This window comes from Rhincodon typus, chromosome 34 (genome assembly GCF_021869965.1).
Source record: "Rhincodon typus isolate 14 chromosome 34, sRhiTyp1.1, whole genome shotgun sequence".
NCBI lineage: Eukaryota > Metazoa > Chordata > Chondrichthyes > Orectolobiformes > Rhincodontidae > Rhincodon > Rhincodon typus.
Genome location: NC_063365.1, coordinates 21,190,882 through 21,216,747, shown reverse-complemented (window position 1 = coordinate 21,216,747; position 25,866 = coordinate 21,190,882). Strand labels below are relative to the sequence as shown.

Genomic DNA, 25,866 nt, shown 5'->3' with positions numbered 1-25,866 from the left:
TGTCAATCCTCTGGTTTATCACTAATCTTTACCATGCTGTACGTTTTTCTTTCAACTGGCTACTATCCTAAACTTCCATGGCTAACCTTGTTTCGTTTATTCCCTTCCTAGAATACTTCTTCCTCACCGGAATGCATTTTTGCTGTGAGACATGAAACTTTCTTAAACATCAACCATTGTTTCTCAACTGTATTTTCTGCTAAACTCCTTTCCCAGTCCGCTCCAGCCATCATCCTACTTACTGTAGTTAATTAAGTTTAGCAAGTTGTTCTGACCCAAGCTTCCAACAGTCAAACTGAATGCGTAGTACCACCTTATGGTCACTGGTCCTTAGCAGATCTTTTACTCTGAGATTATTTATTAAACATACCGCATTACACATTACCAGATCTAAAATAACCTGACCTTGGAGGATTCACAATGTATTGTTCTCTGAAACTGTCCTGAATACACCTCTATGAATTCATATTTATGGCTACCTCTGCCAATTTGATTTTCCCAACCTATATGAAGATTTAAATTAAACATGATTAATGTTCTGCTTTTTTTGATATATTCCCTCATTATCTCCTGGTTTATTCTCTGTCCTACAGTACAATTACTGTTCGGGGGTCTATGTGTTACTCCTACCAGAGTCTTTCTCCTTTCGTCATTTCTTGCCTCAAATCGAATGTATTCTACATCAACCAATTCAAGATCATTTCTTGTACTAATTGCATCTCGTACTAACTCTACCTCACCTCCCATTACTTCCTGCCTGTCCTTTTGAAGAGTCAAATACCTTTAAATATTTAGTTTCCAACTTTGATCTCCATATAAACATGTCTCTGTAATAGCTATAACAGCATACCCATTAACCTGTCTTTTTGTGCTCATTCTTCGAACGAAAGTATTTTGTTGCCATTCTATCTGCATCGTTCTGTGTTTTCACTGATGTGTAAATAAAGAAACAGAAAATAAGGGCAGGAGCAGGCCTTTCGGCCCTTCGAGCCTGCACCATTCAATATGACCGTGCCAGAGAGGGTAGTGGAGTCGGCCTCATTAGGGGCATTTAAGCGGCTATTAGATAGGCATATGGATGATAGTGTAAGGTAGGGGTGGAGGTTAGATAGACCTTAGGTTTAGGGTAAAAGTTCGGCACAACATTATGGGCCGAAGGGCCGGTACTGTGCTGTACTGTTCTATGTCCTAATCTCAGTATCCCATTCCCGCTTTCTCCCCATACCACTTGATCCCTTTATCCGCAAGGGCCACATCCAACTCCCTCTTGAATATATCTAATGAACTGGCCCCAACAGCTTCCCATGGGAAAGAATTGCACTGGTTCACAACTCTCTGAGTGAAGAAATTCTTCCTCATCCCAGTCCTGAATGACTTACTCCTTATTTTTAGACTGTGACCCCTAGTTCTGGTCTTGCCCAGCATTGGGAACATTCTTCCCACATCCAGCCTGTCCAGTCCCATCAGGATTTTATATGTTTCTATGAGATTCCCTCCTTCATTCTTCTAAATTCCAGTGAGTTCAAGCCCAGTCAATCCAGTCTTTCTTCATACGTCAGTCCTGCCAACCTGGGAATCAGTCTGGTGAACCTTTGCTGGACTTTCTTAATAGCAAAAATATCCTTCCTCAAGCAGTGTTGTGCATTTTTTAAAAATCTGAACACTGGAAATCTTGAACAAAAACGTCACATACTTAAAACGTCTGTTGTCGCAAAAGACAGAAGATGGGGATAGCCCTTCAACCATCACAAACCTGAAATGAACCTGACCTGTCAAATGCTGTTGGACCTGCTGTGCATACTGTGTTTCGTGACTAATTTCATTTAAGGCTGCAACTCGACTCTGTTGGACTGACTGCAACTCTTCTCTCCAGAGCAGAGAATGTTGTGGAATGATAAATATAGAGGACTTTAACTTTATGAAGGGGTTTGATCGGGGGATGTTGGGAATGTGTTTCAGATTGTGCAGGAGAACAAAACTACAATGACTGTGCCTATACAAAGTGATTGCTAAATCCAATAGGGAATTCAGGGGCAAGTTCCTCAACCATAGAGTGGTGAGCATATGAATTTCACTGCAATGGGAAGTAACTGAGGTGAACTGGAGAGGTGTATTTGTGAGGGAACTGGATAAACAGATGAGGGAGAAGGCAATAGAGGGATATGCTGATAAGGTGAGAAGGTTGGGAGGAGCCTTACGGGACCAGCCTGAACTCAGGCATAAAGCAGACGGGCTGAATGGCCTGTTTCTATGCTGTAAACATCTCAAAGTCTTCGTAACTTAAACTCAGAAATGAGTATATTTGAGTAAGTAATGTTCTGTTCTTTTGTCAAACACTGAGAAATGGGACTTGAAATAGAGACAAACAAAATGATCATGAAACAAAACAGTTAGCATTAAAACATTATTCCATTCATTTAACATATAAATAGCAATATTTTTCTTCTAAGAAGCTACATGAACCCAAAATGCTCCCAAGCTTCATTGGGATTTTCTCTTTTCACAAGTACCATAACCTTAACATTGCTCAGTGAATTGGAAAGTGTTTCTGTAATTAATCCAAATGTTGCATTCATGCCTCCTAATGTTCCAGCACAAAGCACAGCTTCATTTAGTGGTTCTCGAGGGAGGAAGCTGAGAGTTTATGGAACAGAGAGATGACTGCTCCCCTGCAGACTTTCACCTGGAAAATGTTTGTCCAACAACAAGCAAACATTAGGTGTCAGGGACGGGTGCCATTTGGATGTCTGGGGAATGACCATAAAGCAGCACGTTCCAGTCTACCATATCCATAGCGTAGGCTTACCCCTGGACGGGAATTGAGTTATTTTGGCCTGAGTAAAATCAGCTGTGTTTCAGTTGTGCCCTTTTTAACTATTTCATAAAATATGACACAGATGATGTTGGTCTCTATGTATATCAAATGGTGGAAAATATAACAACAATGGCAAATATCCAGCATATGGCATTATTGTTCAGTGGTATATTAATGTAGAAACATAGATCTTGACCCTGTATGATTACATAATGGGTGATAGCAAAACAGTTTATTGTACATTTCTTCTCATTGGCTCCCATTGAAATACAATTGGGAAAAAAAAATGCAGCAGACTGTCTCAAAGGTGTAAACCAAAGGACAAATTCAGGAATCTCTCATTCCTGGCTGAGAGTCTCAAACTGGGATTCAGAGTTATGTCTATCCTGCAGACTTCATTCCCTAGGCCTTTAGCTCCTCACTGGGAGAGAGAGTACATTCACATTGACTCCCCCTCACCCGTGCACTAAAATTTGGGATTTCTGTGCTGATTTTTGAGGGAGAAATACAGATTTAACACCAAAGAGTTGAGAAAGAGCACTGTACTTTATGGGATTTATGGACCTCTGACTCAAAGCAACATGACGGTGACATCAGTGTCCCCCAGATTTTCCGTCCTCAAGCATATAAACTGTCCGATGATCCCAGTCTGTCAGTTCTGAGAATTTGCTTAAAAGCATCAGTAACATTTCCAAATGTCGATGATTAGAATCTTCTGCCCTGTTATTCTCTTGATACTCAGCTTCTCTTGGAAGGTCACAGAATTAACGACTGCGTTTCACATAACTCTTATCAATGATCACATTCACTTTGCTGCTTCAACTTTGTGAGAAAACAATTTGCACTGTTATTTAAAATTGCTCAAGGTGCCTTTTGTAGTCTTGTCGGCTGAGATTATACGTTTTCATTTTTATTTCTTCCGCAAGTTCGACTTTCAGGATGCTGAATTATTTCCATTCAAGCTGCAAGGCAGAACGTACCTGAAAGATAGCCACTAAATACTTTTCCCCATTGTCAATCATCTCGGAAATCTTACCTTTCAGCTATCATCCCAGACATCCATCCTGGCACACTGAAGCTCTCTCACTAATGCACTCCCCTATTCGTATATCGGCAGCTTCAAAACCTTCTGCAGAGCCTACCTCTTGGCTATGCTGTCAGCCACCTCCTTGTTATTCATTCAGTCATGGGGGATGGTCTTCACTGGAAGGTGGTGGTGAGCTGCCTTCTTCAATCTCTGCAGCCCATTTGGTGCAGGTACATCCTCAAGTCTGTACACCTCCATGCTCAGTTCTGTGCTTAAGGAGTGTCTTGACACACCTTAAAGGTGTTGGAGGCTTGCACACTGTTGTTGAATGGTTGTTGCTGGATTTTGAATCATAGAATCCCTACAGTGTGGAAACAGGCCCTTCGGCCCAACCTAGTCCACACCGAACTTCAGAGCATCCCACCCAGACCCATCCCCCTAAAACCCAACCTAATCTACACATCCCTGAACACTATGGGGCAATTTTACCATGGCCAATCCACCTAGCCTGCATACCTTTGGACTGTGGGAGGAAACCAGAGCACCTAGAAGAAACCCACGCAGACACGGGGAGAATGTGCAAACTCCACACAGTCACCTGAGGGTAGAATCGAACCCAGGTCCCGGGTGCTGTGAGGCAGCAGTGATAACCACTGTGCCGCCAATTTGTACAATTGTAATATGACTGTACTCCATCTTGTGCATCTCAAAGGACTAACTGGACGGTTTGCCCTCCTTTCACCACTAAGGATTCAGTTTTGTTGTGAGAAAAGCCCAGTTTGGTTTTAGTGATGGACCAACCAGGTTTGGGCATCCCATGGATTAACTTGGTGATCTGTTTGGCACGCTGATCTCTCTACTTCGGGATGATAATTGAGTGATTTGTGCTGTGTGGAAGTGTGAGCCATGGAATAACGTCCAGGAACTTTCTCTGACTACCTTCCATAGCTGATTGATGGTTTAATGATCTTCTGAGTTTTCATTTTGATCCGTTCTGTGCTCAGAGGGTTAAGTGGTTTGGATAGAGTAAATCAGCGCTTTCTATACTCTTTCCCACCGTGACTTCCAGCCCTCCGAGAGAGAAAAAAAAATTCATCATCTCTGTTTTAAATGGGCAGCCCCTTGTATTTAAACTCTGACTCCTAATTCTAGTTTCTCCCGCTAGAGGATACATCTTTTCAATATGCACCCAATCAAGACCCCTCAGGATCTCATGTGTTTCAGCTAAGTTACCTCTGACTCTTCTAAACTCCAGAGGATACAGGCCTAGCCTATGTAGCCTTTCATCAGAAGGTAATCCACTCATTCCAGGTGTTAGTTTCATAGACCTTCTCTGAACTGGGAGAGAAAAGACCAAACAATCTCAAAAACATGATGAAGCAAGAGCCAATCAAGACTGATGATGCAGAGACATACAAACTTGGAAATTACAGCACAGGAGAAAAAAATTAATGGTCATAACACTTTTTTTAACAAAATCCACTCATGTGATGGACTGGGCCAGAATTTATTGACCATCCCTAATACTCGTTGAGCCAAGTGGCTATCTCAGGCCGTTTCTGTTGCTGTTGAGGCCTAGGAGGGCAGGACTTGAGGTTGATTCTCTTTTACCAGTTTCAGACTGAGCTTGGCTGCTTATCCACTCCGCAGAATGGTTAAACTCTGCGATTCTTTTGTTATTCTTTTAATGTGTTAACTCTATCGTAGCAAAGTCAGTTTCCATTTTGATGAAAGAAATTGACTAGAAAAAAAGAATTAATCACTTTGCAGTGGGTCTGGAGTCAAGTGTAGGGCACACCAAGTAGGCTGACAGATTTCCTTCCCTAAAAGGCATAAGTAAACCAGGTTGGTTTTTATATCCATTGGTTACCATTAGTCTAGCTTTATATTTCTAGTTTTTAATTAATTGAATCCAGAGTTTTCACCATCTGCTATAGTGGAATTTGAAGTTATATCCCATTATAACATTCACCTGGGACTCTGGATTTCTAATCCTGTGACATTATCATATTCCATACCCTCCCCCATGTATTCACTGACAAGAACTGCCTTCTGTAATTAACATATGCCTTCAAATGTCCATCAAATCTATTTTTTTTACCAGCACTCAGACAATCCTTGACACTCGTTATCACTGCCACATGCAGTGCGACAAATGAGACAATCATCGATGTCTCTATTTACGTACAGGTATTTCACCTATTACACGATAGTTGTGTTCTTGTGCAACCTTGCACTATAGAAAATCACGTTATAGGGAAATTGCTATAGAAAATCGCTATACTGTACAGTAGAAAGTTTGCGTTATCCAAACAGCATCCACTATTCATCAGTCGCGTTACAGCCAATTCGTGTTAACAAAACACGCATTATACCAGAAATACCTATCATTCATATGTTATAAATTTCAACAGAATTTAATTGCACTAGTCATATGGCAGGTCATTTACTTTAGGTCCATTTTGATCAGTTCTGAAGACGAGTTATACCAAACTCGAAACATTAACTGTTTCTCCACCAGTGTTGCCAGACCTGCTGAGTTTCTCCAGCATTTTCTCTTTTTTTTTCAGATTTCTAGCTTCCACAGTATTTTGCCTTCATACCTTCAGGAACCCTGCTGTACTTCCTGTTGGATGCATGAGATTTGAAATTTCTAATGAGCCTTTGAAATAATTTATAATCTTTCCTCTGGGAAATGTTATTAAATTGAAGTGAGAATTTCAGATTGCATCGACCAGGGCATCATTGCAACCTGTATCGCTAGTGTACCATCCACTTGCCCTCGAAAGCAGTTGCGTTTATGCAATCCCAAATCTAACTGCTCAGGATTAAATATGAACCTGATGCTGAGGATGACAGGAAGTGCTGTCAGTTTGAATGTCTGATGAAGGATGATGGGGAATGGGGACCTTGCAGACTGATGATAAAACTGTAAAGAGTTTGTAGTTCTATAATGTATAATAGTTAAATGTTACAGTAGAACAGCGAACAACTTTTTTTGAGCTGAAAACTTCCAAACAGCGTTGTTGTGTCCTTTAGCTCGTAGTTATCTTCCAGTCTGAAGGTTAACCATGGATTAACCATGCAGCACAATGTGTTTTCCCCATGGATGCTGGGCACTATATAAATTACAATCCATTCAGTATTATGAAGGACGTTTCTTGAATCCTCATTACAACTGGGATCTTGCCTTTGCTGGTCTTGAAGCATTGATTGCAGCAGTAGTTAATCTTTCATTACTTCCACTCTCTGGCTTCGATGTGTCTATTTGCAAATTTGACACTCGCTGAATCTTTACATTTTTGTTGACTCTGTGAGGTCCGAATCGTTTTGGTCCGTCTGGCAACGACTTGCGAAAGTTTGTGGAGGTTGAGGGAAGGATCGATTCCACCGGGAGGCTGTTTATGGAGCACCTCAGGGAACCCAGACGCTTCCATAGTTTCAATCGGGGCTCACTGGAGTCCTCAACGTGATACGGCATACACTCGTAGGGGCCGTAGCGGGAAGCATCCAGACCCGCGGGGTTGCACAAGGCGACAAAACTCACACATGTTGCCAAGAGAAGGAATATGCATATCAAGGCGATGATGATTGGCAAAGGGTCTGCCTTTTCAAATGAGAGATCAGTCCTCTGGAATGTCTCTGTGGTTGTCAGCAGAAGCTCAAGAAAGCTCGGAGTTGCCGTTGTCCCATTCTCCGTTTCTGAATTCATTGTTCCTGTGTTGTTTTTGAGTTTAAGGAAGAACATATTAACTTTACTTTTTTTTTGTCTCGTTCATTGAAATTCAACAGTAAGATCAAATTTGATTTTTTGCCAAGCAGAGCACGTCATCCAACTAAAATAAAAACAAAGAACGGCAGATGTTGGAGATTGCTGGAGAAACTCAGTAGGTCCGGCAGCATCTGTGACAAGAAAGCAAAGTTAATGTCTCCAATGTGATTCTGATGAAGAGCGTTAACTCTATTTCATTCTCCACAGAAGATGCCAGACCTGCTGAGTTTCTCCAGCAATTTCTGTCTTTGTTTCACATTGCCTAACTAAATGGCATGGGGCCATAGAGACAACCGGCACAGAAACGGGCCCTTTGATCCAACTCATCTGCACTGATGAGGCATCCCATGATGTTTCAGTCATGATGAGTGTGGGACAACTAATGGATCAGCTTGTTCATTCCTGCCTATCAATGTGGGATGATCATACAGTAGGTCCTCACTTAAAGTTGTAATTTGCATTCCTGAAAACTGACTTTAAGTGAATCATAGGTTCCCATAGGAATCAATGTTACAGTCAGAGTTAGGTTCCTTTGGAGATTTCTCACATGGAGAAAACATTGTACAAGTTGAAACATAATATTGTACTTGTGCATTCCTGGCAAGAATAACTTTTTACAACTGCATTAATGAGATGTGGACATTGTTGCTTGTGTCTCCCAACCCCTGGCCAGTAGTTAGTGCCCATTGCAGAGGGCATCTAAGAGACTGGAAAATATTATTAGAATAGTTAGGTGGGTTTGTTTTGACTGGTACTGAGCTGTAGATTTATGTATGGCCATAACTTTTGCTGTGGGTCTGGAGTCACTTGCAGGCCAGGCCAGGTGAATGCAGTAGATTTCCTTCTCTAAAGGGAATTGGTAAAGCAGGTAGGGTTGTAATGACAGTAGTTACATGGTCTCCATTTGGCTGGCTTGTTACTGAATTTAAATTCCCCATCTGTTGCTGTGGGATTCAAACCTGGGCAAAGTTGAGGTGGGAGGAGGCAAGGTGGGTGGGAGGAGGGGGAGTCCAAGACCAGGGCAAAAAAGGAGTGGGGCAATACGAGAGGGAGAGGGATGGGAAGGGGGGTGGTGTTCCAGGCAATAATGCTAGGAGAGCATGAGAAAAGAACAACAGCATTAAACTGAAAATGCCAAAAAAATACAAGGAAACAGATCTTAATCATAATTAGTGTTAAAACAAATTGAGGTTTAGCTTGGAGACTCAAAGGAGGGACTTCCTGTACAGACATGATACTACAAAATTGGATGAGATGAGAAAGAATGTTTAGCCCACGTGATCTCAACCCTGCTGAATTCCCTTTGCAGACCCAGGTTCGATTCCAGCCTCAGGCCACTGTCTGTGTGGAGTTTGCACATTCTCCCCGTGTCTGCGTGGGTTTCCTCCGGGTTCTCCAGTTTTCTCCCACAGTCCAAAGACGTGCAGGTTAGGGTGGATTGGCCATGCTAAATTGCCCGTAGTGTCCAGGGATGTGGAGATTAGGTGGGTTATAGGGGAATGGATCGGTGTGGACTTGTTGGGTCGAAGGGCCTGTTTCCACACTGTAGGGATTCAAACAAAAACATTTTAAATTATTCACTGGACAAGATCTCAGTTTAACGTCTCCTCTTTAGGACTTCTCGCTGGCTGCCATTGGTACTTACCAGTACTGACCTGTCCCTTGAATGTGGGGGCGAGGTTCAAATCTGTGAATAGCTGAGCCAGGATGACACGGTTGGCATGTATACTGTGAGAACTGTTTCAATCAGTGCCTCATGTTAGAAAACTGATTGCATAAGATATTGGGTTTCAAATCACTGAGGATGGTATTTGTCTTTTAGATGACACTTAGAACTGTTGGTCAGTTTGCTGATGCATGCCTAGCCTTATATTACAATTTTTTTTTTGGTAATTTATTGAAATTAAATTCCACCAGCTGCAATGGCAGGATTTGAACTTACATCCCAAAGCTGGGCTTCTAGGTTAAGAGAACTGGTGCCATTACCACTCTGCCATCATCTCCCCCCATTGAATTTGTGTTGGACTTATTCCTAATATTGCTTTGTTGCAAAAGGCATTTATACCGTGTGTTCCAGATTGAACAAAATAGCTCGAAGTAGGAAGAGAAAATATGATTATTTTCACCCTACCATAATGTATTGTGTTGGCTCCTTTACACTGCTCAGCTAATACCTTGTGCTTGAGTTAAAAGCAAAGGAATTGTGGAACTGAAGGAATCCCTATTATCTGAAATCACACACTCTTTTGGAATGATAAAACATGAAGACTATTACATTGAAAACCACCTAATACTGAGCCACGTTTTACAATTACAAAGCATGGTCATTTTAGATCTTCCCAAAGGTAAATTGCTTCAGACTCATTTGGAACCTTTTGCTCAAGTAACGAAAGGGAAAAAAAAACAAATCACTTGTATTTATTCATCTAAATAATTCTTTGCAACCTCCATCTTGAGCAAATAGTTGAGTTTACTTTAGATTGAAAAATTGAGCATATTTGTCCCTCAACCTAGCATCTGTTGGTAGTGTCTTTTTGTTTCTGCATGGGATGTGGATGGCTAGCAAGGCTGCAGTTTGTCAGCCATTTCTTGTTGCTCTTGAACTGATTCAACTCCAGTTTACAGTTCAGTTAAGAGTCACCACCTTGCTGTGGATCTGGAGTCACATGTAGGCCAGACCAGGTAAGGATGGCAGAATTCCCTCTGTGATGGACATGAATGAACCAGATGGGTCTCAGGTCATCTGTGGAATAAGCAGCTACATGGTGTACCTGAGCTTCTCATCTCCAAATATCATACATGGCCAGACCAGGACGTCATCAATAATTACCATACAAGCCATGTTTAATGCCTTCCTTAAAAAAAACCTGAAGAACTGTGGATGCAGTAAATCGGGAACAAAAACAGAAGTTGCTGGAAAAGCTCAGCAGGTCTGGCAGCATCTGTGAAGAAAAATCAGAGTTAACGTTTCGGGTCCGGTGAATTTTTTCTTCTTCACAGGTGCTGCCAGACCTGCTGAGCTTAATGTCTTCCTGATGGAATTGACCTTTTTTGAACAGGGCTCAGAAATGGTTGGAAGCATCGGAGCCACAAGCAGGAGAGTAAGATTTCCAAACTGAGTCCATCTGAACTGGAGGAGAGGCAAAGTAGAGCAGCTGGTGGGGCAGTGGGAGTAGTGTAGATTACACACACGTGGCTCAAGGGTTATGGGGAACGGGCAGGAAATTGGACATGAGGTGTGTCAGATTAGCCATGATCCTATTGAGTGGCAGAGTAGGCTACAGGGGCCAAACGATAAGGGAGTCCTAAACTAGAGGACATAGGTTTAAGGTGAGAGGGGAAAGATTTAAAAGGGACCTGATGGGGCAACTTTTTCACACAGACGATGGTGCGTGTACAGAATGAGCTGCCAGATGAAGTGGTAGAGGCGGGTGCAATTACAACGTTTAAAAGATATTTGGACAGGTATATGGATAGGAATGATTTAGAGGGATATGGGCCAAAAGCAGGCAAATGGGACTAGTTCAGTTTAGGATACCTGGTCAGCATGGACGAGTTGGACCGAAGGGTCTATTTCTGTGCTGTATGAGTCTCTGACTCTAGCCCACAATTCCCTTCCTTATTAGCAGTTGCCTATCATCGTTCACACAGTTGGCTGAGATGAACATCAATTTATTCATTTCACTACAGAAAACATTACATTGAAATAAGTTTAAAATCAAGTTGGACTTTTATTTTGATAAATAACATGTCAGTCAAACTATTTTGAATCCACATGATTAGATTCAACCTGTAACCATTTGAAATTGTAGGATTGTCATTAAATGTTGTGAAAACACTAATTTATGGTTAAGTCAGAGATGTTGTTGATCATTCTGTTCATAAAATACAACATTATTCCAGCTTAGTGCAGACAACTTTAGTATTATAAAACTTTGCGGAACATGATACTTTGAGAAATAGTCAAGTTTTCCTTGTGTTTGCACAGTAACTCCTTGAAAGCAGCTGGCAGCATCTTGCCTATTAAGCCAGAGGTTTGGTAGAACACAGAGGGAGGTCGTACTGGCGATCATGTTTGGAAGAGTTGTCCAGTTAGTCACACGCCCCTACCTTCTTCCCATACCCTGAAACTCTTTCCTTTTATATATCAAGTTCCTTTTTGAAAGTTAATATCGAACCTGCTTCAACCACTTGCTGTCCGTGAGGATTACCATGAAGGATTTTCTTTCTCAACTGCCCTCCTTGCCTGAAGCGTGGTGACCCTCAGGTTGAACCTCCACCAGCCATCTCTCTCAAATGAGGGAGCAGCCTTGTGGGTCCTCTGGGGCTACAGCAACTTTACCTTGACCTTCTCCCACTCCGCCTCCCCAACAGTGCATTCCAGATCACAGCAAGTCACTGTGTGTGCAAAACCTCTCCTAAACGCACCTCTGGTCCTTCTCATAGCATCACATAGTGCAGGAGAGGCCATTTGGCCCATCGAGTGCCTACCAACAGAAGGATTCTAAATCTACATGAATCCCACTTTCCAGCACTGGGCCTATAGCCTCGAACGTTAAGAAATTTCAATTGCTCATCCAAATACTGTTTAAAGGTTGGGAGGTTTCCTGTCTTAACGCCCCTCTGAGGCAGTACATTCGAGATTTTTTTTTACCAATTATCTTAAACAATCCTCTGGTTACTGACTCTGCTGCCATTGGGACAGTGCCTTTTCATTTGTTCTTAATAATTTCAATTTTTATATGACAATTTTACTTAACTGGCTGTGCTTCAAGGAGGAGCCAGCTCTTTCAGTATTCCAGCTTTTCACTTAAGTTGAGGTTTTGCTTACGTACTCTGTAGGAGTGTTTCAATATTTCTGATTTTCAACATTTGTTACTCGTATTCCATTGCATAATACCCAGGCTATGAATTTAGATTGGCATCAGGTTTTTGAATGTCAATCTTGATGTTGTCTATGAACAACTCAGAAAGCAAACAGCTACATGAAGCTAAAACCGCACTTTCAGAGCAGAGTCGATGCGAAATTGTCGTCATGAAAAGTCAAAGGATTTGTTTTTAGGCCAGATAAGGTTTTTGTTTCTGACAGTGCAGTTGTCAATGCCTCAACTGTGGATGTAATGGCGCATTAATATGTAGCTCAACGTGTGCATTGTACTTGAAGTTCAGCATGATTCACCTCCAGAATTCGCTCAGCTGAGCTCCTCTAATGAGAGAGATTGTCTCTGAAGTTATACTGGAGAGCTGTTGTCCTGCCCTGTGGTTGCTTGAGACCAGCAGATGAGTTTAGAGCGAGTGGGGCTGTTCGGCAGTTATTGATACAGTCCTGTGCTTTTAATAGGCACGATCCGTTCTCATCTCTCCTCCTCAACATGTCAACTTGTCTCAATGCCAGTTGTGGCTCAGTGTTAGCATCATTTCATTGAACGTTTAATAGAATGCTGATTCCGGGGATGGTGGGACTGACGTATGAGGAGAGATTGACTAGATTACTTTTGCTAGAGTTCAACCCAAAGATGTGCAGGCTAGGTGAATTGGCCATGCTAAATTGTTCGTAGTGTTCAGGGATATGTAGGTTAGGTGGGTTATAGGGGGATGGGTCAGGTGGGATGCTCTGAGGGTCGGTGTGGACTTGTTGGGCCGAAGGCTCTGTTTCCACACTGTAAGGATTCTATGAATTCTATGATCTATGAACGAGGGAGGATCTCATAGAGACTTATAAAATTCTAACAGGGCTGGATGGGGTAGATGCAGGGAGGGTGTTCCCAGTGGTGGGTGTGTCAAGAACCAGGGGTCACAGTATGAGGATTCGGGGTAGACGATTTAGGACAGAGATGAGGAGACATTTCCTCACCCAAAGAGTGGTGAGCCTGTGGAATTCATTGCCACAGGAAGTAGTTGATGCCAAAACATTGAACATATTCAAGAGGTGACTAGATACAGCACTTGGGGCGAATGGAATCAAAGGTCATGGGGAGAAAGCAGGATTAGGCTGTTGAGTTGGCCGATCAGCCATGATCGTGAAGAATGGCAGAGCAGGTTTGAAGGGCCAAATGGCCTCCTCCTGCTTCTATGTTACTTAGGCTTGCATGAAATCTGCTTTGACGGTTTCTGGCTTTCATGTCTCATTGGATCAACATAACCTTTTTTTTAATTCATTAATGGGATGAGGGCGTTGCTGGCTAGGCAGCATTTATTGTCCATCCCTAATTGCCCAGAGGGCAGTTGAGAGTCAAGCACATTGCTGTGGGTCCAGAGTCATGTGTAGGCCAGACCAGGTAAGGATGGCAGTTTCCTTCCCTAAAGGACATTAGTGAACCAGATGGGTGTTTCCTGACAATCAGCAATTGATTCACAGTCATCATTAGATTCTTAATTCCAAATACTTTATTGAATTCAAATCCACCATCTGCCATGGCGGGATTCGAACCCAGGTTCCCGGGATGTTATCTGGGGTCTCTGGATTAACATTCCAGTGATAATACCACCAGGCCATTGCCTCCCCGGTAACAACCTCCACGATGTCATACACTACACTGCGGAAGAAGCAAAAGAAGGAGGAAGGACATTTCGAGGGTGGAGTGTGGTAAAACATAGGGAGTCAGTTAGTTCAGTTGGTTGGTTTTGCCGTGCCAACAGCATGGGTTCAATTCCCACACTGGCTGAGGTTACCATGAAGGACTTTCCTCTTCCTTCATCTGAGCCGTGGTCACCCTCTGGTTAAACCACTAGTAGTCACCTCAATCTATTGAGAAAGCAGCCCAGTCGTCCAGTAGGACTATGGTGGCTTTCCCCTTATCGTAAAACAGCTATGGAGCATGCTGAGAAATGAGGAAAAAGGAAAGAACATGTAGACATTTGTAAATTAGCAAAAATGAAAAATGCTAATTTCAAAAGGAGCTGAGTTCTTCAAGGAAGAAAGTAACACAAGTAATTTGGTGTTGGAACAAACATTCAGTGATGCTTAAAAGTATCTCTGAACATATAAAAGTGTGTAAAAATTAGGATAGATTGGAAAGTATGAAAGAAAGCTGAGTTCTGTTCCAATGGGAAGGTGACCTCTGGGAAAAGTGGAAATTGGTGTTTGTACTAAATTATAGGTTCACAGTAAAACCTTTGTAAATCTCTGAAAATCTTTTGCTGCTAATTCGACATATGGATATCTGTCTGTGAAACATTCTAGCCAATATTTATTCATCAAGTTCCATGATCAGTAACTTTGCAGGTTTTTACACAGTGAACTGTGAATGAAAAAGCCAGGAGTCTGAAGGAATATAAATCACTGCTTTTGAATGATAGGCTGCTCAACGAATCTCAACAGAAAATCAGAGTGGATCAGCCTCTGAGTGATTGCCTACAGTTACCAAAGGCAGTTCAAAATATCATTGACACAAGACAGGGAGCAGACCTACTCTCCACCCTTTAAACACCAGTCATTCTGAGATTATGGGCACTGGGGAGTTAATATAGAAGTTGAATAAGCTCAAGAAAGAGTTACTTATGTGCAATGTACACAGAATAAATGGGAGGTGATTTATAACCACTCCCCTGGAATTGATCAGAACTCGCGTGAACGATCAGTTCAGTTTCCCAGTACAATGTTAATCAAATCCCATAGCTTTTCATCATATATTTTCATTCACTTAACCAATGCCACCATTTTGTGAAGTCAGTCAATCAGCTATTAATGGGCAGATCCTTCGGATCTTCCCACTAGTTAAGTGTGATGAAGTGTAGACTCAAGTCTCAAGGTCAGGATGAGCCCACCTCACTGTCAGTCTTTTATCTTTAGTGCTAGGTCTTTCACTGTCTTTTTATCACGGTGACTAAATATTGGAATATCAGGTCAAATGCTTTCCTCCTTCAAAGAAAATGTCAAATTTAACAGAAAGAGTTGTGTGTTTTCAGTACTGGGATGTCTAACAAAACCCTGCAGACAAATTTTTCATACTTATGTAGAGTCTTCTGTTAACTATCTCTGCCACTGAAAGTTGTGGAAGGTAATTCTTTCATTGGTGTTGGGTAATCTATTACTCAGTTAGGCTGTGCGTAATTTATTTCAAAACCTAATGTCTGGGATTCCAATAAAACTTAGTGCACAAAGATGTGTGTCTGAGAACTAATCAGCTTTTGGCAAAGATGCCAACTTGGAGCCTTGAAGTTTTTAAAGAAACCATTAACATTTAGGATAGGGCAACCTGAAAGCGTTTGATACAATGCCACATGGCAGGTTATTAACAAATGAAAAATGTTTGAGATTAATAGCCCCTTGGCAGCATGGATTAGAATTTGGCTAAAAGATAGGAAACAGAGGATAGGCATAGATGGGCGTTTCTCAGATAGAAGACGAGTTGAAAGTGGTGTCCCTCAGGGATCAGTTTTGGGACCCTTGCTTTTTCTGATTTATATCAACAGTTTGGAGATTGGCATTAGGGGCAAAATCTTTGAATTTGCAGATGACAGTTCGGGAGAATAGGGAATTGTGAGGATGATGCTGAATGATTTCAGAGGGACATTGACAAGTTGGCCAAACAGGTAGACACCTGGCAGACGAGTTTCAATGCAGAGAAATGTGAGGTAATGCATTTCAGTAGAAGAAACACAGAGAGACAATATACAGGCTCTATGGTACAACTTTGAAGCAAGAACAGGGACAGAGGGCCCTTGGGGTTCGGTACATAATTCTCTGAAGGCGGCCAGACAAGTTGTAATAGTGGTTAAGACGCCTTATAGGATTGTTGCGTTTATAAATAGAAGCATAGAGTATAAAAGCAAGGAAGGAATATTGTGTTCAGGTCTGAGCACCTTATTTAAGGAAGGATGTTAAAGCCCTGGACAGCGTGCAAAGGAGAGTTGCTAGAATGGTTTCAGGAATGGTTGATTTCATTTAGTGGATTGCATTTATTGGGTGGCATCGTGGCTTAGTGGTTATCACCGCTGCCTCACAGTGCTGGGGATCCAGGTTTGATTCCAGCCTTGGGTGATTGTCCTCTCTCCGCACATGATGCCAAGACCTCTTGAGTTTTTCCAGCACTTTATGTTCTTGTTTATTTCAGACCTCCAGCACCTGTAGGTCTTTAGTTCATTTTATGACAACGCCGTTGCCAGAGAGTCCAAGTTGCCGTGGTAACATTCATGGTTACATACATGTTGTAGCCTGGGGCTCTGGACAGGGATGGTCGAGGCTCCAATTATCATTCCATCACATGTTAACTCTGCTTTCTCCACACAGACGCTGCCAGACCTGCTGAGTTTCGCTGGCAATTTCTGTTCTTGTTTTGTGATGTGGAGGTGCCAATCTTGGACTGGGGTGGACAAGGTCAGAAATCACACAGCACCGGGTTATACTCCGACAGGTTTATTTGCAATCACAACCTTTAGGAGCGCAGCCCCTTCATCAGGTGAACCTTGTGATTGCAAATAAACCTATTGGACTATAATTTGGCATTATGTGACTTCTGTGTCTAGCTAAGGTGTAGAGCTGGATGAACACAGCAGGCCAAGCAGCGTCAGAGGAGCAGGAAGGCTGACGTTTCGGGCCTAGACCCTTCTTCAGAAAAATGATCTTCTTCATTGAAAAAGGAATATTCCCGAAAGGTATTTTGGGATGTACATTTTCCCCCTTGGACTCTCAACAACAATCTGTACGGTGATGGTTTGTGTGGTTTTCCAAAAAGAAAGGCTGCAGTACCTTCTCCTAAGGAGTCATTTCTGCAGATCCATATTGTTGAAGGAGCTCAGCACAGTTAATAAAGATTAAGATGATTACAGAGATGTGCAGCTCCACTTGACATCAATTTCCATTCATCACAGTGTTCAGGGAATTAATCAAAGTAACGAAAACCCTGACTCTCATTTTCAGTTCAAGTGTGGCAGTAATAGGAGATTAAGTTTAATCTCAGGAACCTCTCTCTATGCTTGGAACAGAGTTGGTGCTGTGTACTGGACATGACAGATAGTTGACAAGGGTGACTTGAAAATAAACCTGAGGCAGTGTAGGCTGGAGGAGTGCTTAAAATAGACACTAAAGTAATAAAAGAAAGACTTGCATTTATGTAGTTCCCCTTTCATGACCTCAGAAGGTCCCAGAGTACTTCAAAACTGATGAAGCTGGGATCAAGTGGAGAGTGGCATGATGGCTCAGTGGTTAGCACTGCTGCCTCACAGCACCAGGGACCTGGGTTCAATTCTAGCCTTGAATGACTGTCTGTGTGGCGTATGCATATTTTCCCGGTGTCTGTGCGGGTTTCCTCCCACAGTCCAAAGGTGTGCTGGTTAGGGTGGATTGGCCAAGCTAAATTGCCCATAGTGCCCAGGGATGTGTGGATTAGCCATAGGAATTACAGGGCAGGGGAATGAGTCTGGGTGGGATGTGCTTTGGAGGGTTGGTGTGGACTTGTTGGGCTTAATGGCCTGTTTCCACACTGCAGTGACTCTATGAAGTGTAGTCAGTGTTGTAATGCAGGAATGTGTGTGTTGCAAGACCCCACAAACAGCAATGGGGTAACAACCAGGTAGTTTGTTGAGGTATAAATATTGGCCAGAACACTACTACAGTTGAGTGCCATGTGATTGTTTACACCCAGATTGGACAGCACATAAGACCTTGCTCCAGTGTCCCACCTGGAAAGTGGCACCTCTGACAGTGTAGCACCCGCTCAGTTCTGCACTGAAGTGTCCACCTTGATTTTATGCTGAGGTCCCCGGAGTAAGGCTGGAATCCATAAACCTACAGGGAACTGAGCCTCACAGGACATTGGATGCAAAGCTGATCTATTCTGGTTGTGAGAGCAGAGCATCAGCACAGGAGTATCTCTGTGTGACCCTTAGAGCCTGTTCCATCATCAAGAGATTGAACCCGTTGCAGTCTCAACTTCACTTTCCTGAGAACGTGGAGTGGGACTAGATCCCAGTGCAGTTCTTTCGTTTGTCCTAAACTGATGGTTCATTGCTTTATGGGACAGAATCTCAACCTCTCTAATTAATGAAGAACTTCAACATGTCACACAGAGACTCATTCATTCATTGGTTAGAACTTCAATTAATGTCATTTATATAAACAGCTGCTTCTAATTCTGGTTGTGCACTGTAACCCCCCCAGTCTATACACCAATGGAGCATTTGAAACCTCCCCCTTTCACAGCAGACTTTGTGGAGACCCCTAATTTGTGCTCACCTCACACAGATCGAGGGCCCTATATTGTAGCCTTAAAAAAAGTCTAATCTTTTCTTTTCATGACAATATTTTTGAAGAAAGACACAAAATAACAGAATTATTATGGTCTGGGCGGAGGCCATTCAGCCCATTGTGCTCATACTGGCTCTCTGAGCTGGTTGGCTTTGCGCCAATCTCCTGCCTTTTTCCCCACAGCCCCACATGTTGTTTCGATTCAAATAGCCATCCAATGCCCCTCTTCAGCGCCTCGATTGAAGCTGCCTCCCCTACATTTGCAGGCACTGCATTTCAGAGCCTGACCGTACATTGCTGGAAAAAGTTTTATCTCACCTCGCATTTGCTTCTTTTGGAAAACACTTTAAAATAGTGCTGTCTGGTTCTCGATCGTTCTACAACTGGGAACAGTTTCTCCCAGTGTATCTGATTTGATTTGATTTATTACTGTTACGCATACTGAAGTACAGTGAAAAGTGCTGTCTTCCATATTTTATCGGTAGACTGTGCTATCCAAGTGTATCAGGGTAACAGAACAGAGTGCAGGACACGGGCGTTACAGCTGCTGAGGAGGTGCAGAGAGAGATCAACATTAACATTAAAGAGGTCCATTCAAAAGTCTGAATACAGTGGGGAAGATGTATCCTGCCCAGATCACTCATAATTTTGAAATCATCTATTAGATGGTGGAATCATACAGTGCAGAAAATGCCCTTTGGCCCATCAGCTCTGTTTAGACACAAGAGAAACACCTGACCTTCAATCTAATCCCATTTACTAGCACTTGGCCATAGCCTTGAATGTTATGATGTGCAAAGTACTCATCTAAGTACTTTCTAAAGGATATGAGGCAACTCACCTCCATCAAATCTTCCCTCAGCTTTCTCCTCTCCAAGGAAAACAGCCCAATTTCTCCAATAGTTCCTTATAACTGAAGTGGCTCACCTCTGGCACTATTATGTTTTACAATCTCTTCAATTAATTTAAATCCTTCCTGAAATGTGGCACCCAAAACTGACCACACTACTCCAGGTGGAATATTACAGATATTATAGATATAGTTCCATTTGGATTTTGTGTAACCTCCTTGCTTTTGTACTCTCCCTATTAATTAAGCCTAGAATACTGTATGCCTTATTAACACACTCTACCTGTCTTGCAACCCAGAATGACTTGAGCACAGATTTACCCTCTCTGCTCCTGTTCCTACAGAGTAGCAGCCTTCATTTTGTATTGTCTGTCCATGTTCTCTGTACCAAAGTGCGTCACCTCACCTCTGTATTGAGCTTTGTTTGCCAACTAACCACTCAATCCAACTCATCAACATCTTCTTGAAGCAAAAAAATGCAGAAAGTGCTGGAAAAACTCACTATGTCTAGCAGCATTTGCGGAGAGAGTAGCAGAGAGTTAATGTTTCAAGTCCAATAGGACTCTTCTTCACTCTGGATCTGGTCATGATATTTTTTCCAATTTATCTTATTCTGTTCTTTTTCTATCTCTTACAGTGTTCCTTTGTCGACCTGTCTATTTGCTTTGGCTTGTTTGCCTTCTGTATCTATACCTTGTTTCTCGCTTTTTCACTCACCTCCTTCACATTCTGTCTTTCTCTTACTTTCTCTATCTCTCTCTGTTTCACTAAAGCACGTTCTTTCCAATGCCAGGGAAAGGGGAGATTTGCAGCTTGTGGAGTTTTAAGCGTTTCTCTTGAGGGCTCTTATCTAATGCAGCAAGCATTGTAAGTGAAGCCTGAACCCAGTGATCAACCGACTTTGGAAATAAGAGGTTGCTCAGCCAAGAGGAGAAGTTAAACATGAGAGGCACAGGAAGTCATAATATTGTTGTGCTGGAGGAATACTGCTGGTCTTTGTCAAAATCTTAACCACAGCTTCAGCTGCCTGAGCTCTAAGCTCTGGAATTCCCTCCCTAAACATTTCCTCCACACTACCTCCCCTTTAAGTCAACCCCTTTGACCTAGCCCTTTGGACACCAGCCTAAGCTTTATCGACGTGGCTCAGTGTTGAACGTTTGCCTGGTCAAACCCGTTGCGAACAGCCCTGGAATGTTTTGCAACCACATTAACGGCACAATGCAGGATGTCGTGCGGCTTTTATGCTGCAGCATACGCTGAGCTGGAGTAATTCGCATTGAAGCAGCGTGTGACGTTGCCTGTGTGTGTGTGTGTGTGAGACGGGTAAGTTTGGATTCCATGAAAACAAAGATCAGGAGATGAGTGTTTACAGCCTGGGGTGTATGTGTCAACCTTTCTGGTTGACAAAGGCGCTTTATTACCACACACTGGCTTTCCTGTTGCACGTGGAATGTTGCCTTTTCCAGTCGGAGAGTTTTTCCACTGTCCAGTTGGGATCGCCCCCAAAATGATGCAACATTGAAAGCTTTTTTCTGCAGCCTCTTTATTCCTGACCTGATTGCTATGAAAGGCTCCATTTAGGCTTGTGCTCCCTGAGTGGGAGTTAACCTTAATCAAGCTAAGGTCTAGTTAACTTCCACTTGTAGATGGAGAGCATTAGAAATTTTCCTGACCTTTTTTTTGTTGTTGTGTTCTCTGTGGATCAGCTACGGGTGAAATTCTACAGCTGACTGGGCTCTGACAAGAGAGGTTCGCCCTTGGCTGGTTGTCATTACAGCAGGAAACATCTTATTGGTGAAATGTTTATAGAAATCAAACAGATTGTATGATAGCGGAACAATGTTTTAGAAACAGGAACACAGTACGCATCCCACTGCGGGAATAATTTCTGATTGTTGGCTCCTTCTGGCAAAAAATTAAAACAAAACTGAAAATACCAAAAGGAAAATAAGAGAAATGCGTCCATTTAGACTGAAGTACGAGAACATCAGAGAGGTATTCAATCTTAAAGTCAGGAACACATGTGACTATATCAGTGATCAGAGCAGACCACGGTCTCAAAATAAGGAGAAGGAAGCAAATGGAAGAGTATGAAAGAAAGCACAAAACATGCTGCAAAGGCAATGTTATCAAAATAGAAAAGAACATGAGGTGAGGAGTCAGTGACAGATGAGAGACACACAATGATGATAGGGGAAAGAGGTCACAAGTCTAAGGATAATATGGAATAGACCATGTAGGACTGAGATGAGGATAAATCTCTTCATCCAGAGAGTGGTGAGCCTGTGGAATTGTCTGCCATAGAAAGCAGTTGAGGCCAAAACTCAAACCCAAAAATGATTTCAAGGAATTGGATTTAGCACTTGGAGCTAAAGTGATTAAAAGATATATGGGGCAAAAAGGGAACAGGCTATTGAGTTGGAGGATCAGCCATAATCATAATGAATGGGAGAGCAGGTTTGAAGAGCTGGTTGGCCTACTCCTGCCCTTATTTTCTATAAAAGGAAACACACCTGAGTCTGATGAAACATCAGAAGAAAATAAAGAATGTGTGTGTCCAGGCAAAACAGAAATGATCCCATGATATGTGCGGTGAAGGATTAGAGCTGGAAATAAATAACACAATGAGATAAAGCACCAGAAGGTGAAATACATGACGGACAGGAAGAAAGGGATAACAATGGATAGTGGGTGCATGCAAGACAGAGGTGGCAGAATATTGTTTGAAAGGACAATGGATGTGGTAGCAAAATAGTGGGACAGAATACGCACATGTTTAGGAAATGTTTGAGGTTTTGCTCTCGTATGGTACTTGTATCCTGGTGTGATTATCGACGGTTTTGACAATTCTTCGTGTGTTTTTTACTCTGGGGAAGTTTTCTACCAACCACAACACCGTCCCTCCTCCATCACCTGTTCCCCCACCTCCCAGTTTGCCCAGATCCTCCTCCCAGTTTCCCCCTCCCTTCCTGGTTTAGGTTATGAGGGACCACAAGAATGGCTCCTCACCAGGAGCCTGAAGAGTTGGTTTATTCTAAAAGAGATCAACGCATCTGTCAAAGTAACTTCAGACAAATGCATTCAACTATTCATTAGATGTAATCCCATAGGATGGTTTCAAGCCCTACATCCCTGAACTGCAAGAGAACATTGAAGGAATTAACAGCCAAAAGAATAGCGCTTCAATGTGCTATTCAATTGAGGGTGTTTAATGTCAAAATCCTGGTATGTAATTACTGAATACAAGATGGTTAACTGCTGCTTAAGAGCTTGCACTGTTTGTCCCAATGGGAACACTCTTGTAAACTGTGCTACAACTTCTGTCGTGTATCCATTTGCCATTCCACAGCCACAGGGATCAATTATAAGCAAAATAATGCAGATGCTGGAAATCTGAAACAAACGCAGAGAACGCTGGAGAAACTCAGCAGGTCTGGCAGCATCCATGACGAGAGAAACAGAGTTAACGTTTCAAGTCTGGGATGACTTCAGAACAAACAGTCACATCAGGTTTGAGAGGAATTTACACAAAACCCTCCAACAGTTTTTAAAATCTCCCTCAGCTGAGAGTAAATTCATGAAAGTCCACATTCACCATTTGCTGACACTGATACACTGTCAGTGGCTGAGAGTGTTCCCCAGAACCTCACAGAAATTGTTAGGTAAGAAACTTTCACGGCTGTCAGATAGGAATTGCTGGATAAAGACATCGGCAGTTGTCCATATCCATCGAGCAGTTTTATTCGGCTCTGGTGTGTGTCACCATTCATTGATCTGAAATGATAGCACACACCTTCATATCCAAAATGATCCAAGTTTGAATCTTTTAACTGCTTGTGTTATTCTGGATTCCCACCTTAGCTCAACTACAGTCTTTGGCCTCATCACACTGTTATCCTAAAGATCTCACAGGCAGTGAGGCGGAAATGCTGCAGAAGTTTACTCAGCTTCCCATGATAAGCCCCACAGGAGATTTGGAAGACCCTCCCAGCTTTGACCATTGGGAAGTCTCCATCCGAGTCTGCTTGTCTTATTACATAAGGTGTCAGCTGTGACTCGGTTAGCATCCTGGGTCAGATACTTATGGTTTCAAGGTCCACCAGGGAGGCCTGGGCACAAAACCAGGCTGCTGCTAGGCGCATGTAGTATTGAGGCACTTGTCTGGATTGGCACAGTGGCTCAGTGGTTATCACTGCTGCCTCTCAGCTCCAGGGACATGGGTTCAATTCCAACCTCAGGTGGCTGTCTGTGTGGAGTTTGCACATTCTCCCTGTGTCTGCGTGGGTTTCCTCTGGGTGCTCTGGTTTTCTGGCATAGTCCAAAGATGTACAGGTTAGGTGTTTTGGCCATGGGAAATGCAGGGTTACAGGGATAGGGTAAAGGATGGGTCTGGGTGGGATGCACTTCAGAGTGTTGCACTCAATGGACTGTAGGGATTCTATGGATCGATGTCAAACAGAGGCCGTGTCAGCTCTCTCAGGCGGAAGTAAAAGGGGGTGATTTTTCCCTGGTCCTCTGACTAATAACTCCAAATAACATGGGATTTTTTTTTTTTTCTGAATAATAATGATGTACAAGGACATGGGGAAAAGGCAGGAGATTGGCACGAGATAATAGAACTGGTGCATGATGGGCCAAGTGGCTTCTTGCTACTCTGTAATAATTCTGGAATAATGATCTCTGAGAGTGCTACTAAAACACATGGTCAGTCATTCTCATTATTGGACACTGGATGACTGTTCCTCTTTAAATAATGTGCAAGGACTACAGGGAACAGGCAGGAGAATGGCACTAAGTCATATTGCTCATTTGGAGAGCTGGTTCAGACACAATGGACCAAATTGCCTACCGCTGCACCATAATGCTTCTGTGATTCTGTTTGTTGGACGTTTGCGGTGTGTAAATTGGCGACCTACTTTCACTCGTCACAATAGTGGCTGCACTTCAGATGTACTTTGTCAGCTGTCAAAGTACCGTGGAGACAGAATGAGGTTGTCAAAGCCACTATATAAATACACTCCCTTCTTTTTACATTGTTTCCCTCCCATCTTTAAAGCTTCACCTGCAGTTTGCCACTGTGGCTAAACCAGTCCCTTTCCTGGGGCTGCTGAGGAACTCTGTGCAACTTTCTGCTACATGCGAAATGCATCAGAACGAAAGTTATCGAAGAAGTAGTTTGCCAGAGTAACAAATTGGCAGCACAGCTCTTACTAAGTCAATCACTTGCAATACTGCCAGTAATGAAAAGGAAGTAATATAATAAAGAGATCCCTTTCTCCTGCACACACAGACAGTGAGGTTCCATGCAGGCTGGAAAAGCTAAGGAGAAAAAGATCAGAATAGTAGCTTTTACCTGAATTGCATTTGGGTTGCTGGAAACTTTCCTCTCTCTCCCTCTCGGTCTCACTTGTCAACACTTCTCTCAGCAGCAAACAGAGTTCTGCAGCTTCTGTTTGAATGCACTTTGTAGCTCAGGAGATTGTGGGGAGGAGTTGGAATAAAAGTTGCACCAGCGCCTTTGTAACTTGCTGCCCCATCCGCACAGCTGCGGTGAAAACTACTCACCCTCTTGTGACCTCTTTCACGATTGTCTTTATATTCTTCACTTTGGCCGGCGAGACGAGTTTTCTCAATCTCAGTGCCAGCGTTATGAGTCGATTTCCCTCCCCGGTGCCTTGTGGAATGGAATGTTCCAGAGCTGCTCGGCTGTGCAGCCACTGACTGGGTGCCTGTAGCTGATGCTGCTGTTGGTGGTCAGCTGGGCGTTGGGGTCACGAAGGCTCCGGGGCTGCCACGGAACATTCCAGAATTGGAGATTAATCTCCAAGGCACTGGTGCCTGCAGCAACCTGGAGGGAAATCATAAGGGCATTTGTCTTTTGAAAAGTTTGTACATCTTTATCTGATCATCATTCCTTACTGCACTGAAGGATGTTGTTGAGCCTGTCAGGCCTATGCTAACCATTCGTAAAACAGTGCAGTCACTCCTGTTATCCCATTTTATCCTATACTCCTGGAAGTCCATTCCATGCTGGCACCCCATCCAATGTCCTTTTGAAGTCACGGATCTTTATTCCACTCCCCCCCACCCCACTCAAACTTCATGGGCACTGATGATAAAAAAATATTAGTCATCCCTAGAATCATACAGTACAGAAAACACCCTTTGGCCGTAGAGTCTGTACCATCAAAAATGCACTACTTCTTACACCAGT

At 42.8% G+C, this 25,866-nt stretch overlaps 1 protein-coding gene across 1 annotated transcript; it reads right to left on the bottom strand.

The window, feature by feature from the left end:
- Positions 1-6,190: 6,190 nt before the first annotated feature.
- Positions 6,191-25,354, bottom strand: LOC109920366. Its single transcript, XM_020520405.2, has 2 exons — positions 25,218-25,354; positions 6,191-7,559 (listed from the first exon to the last, which is right to left on the bottom strand). Exon 2 carries the CDS (start codon positions 7,552-7,554, stop codon positions 7,015-7,017), a length of 540 nt encoding a protein of 179 aa, XP_020375994.1. The 5' UTR covers positions 7,555-7,559; positions 25,218-25,354; the 3' UTR covers positions 6,191-7,014.
- Positions 25,355-25,866: the final 512 nt, after the last annotated feature.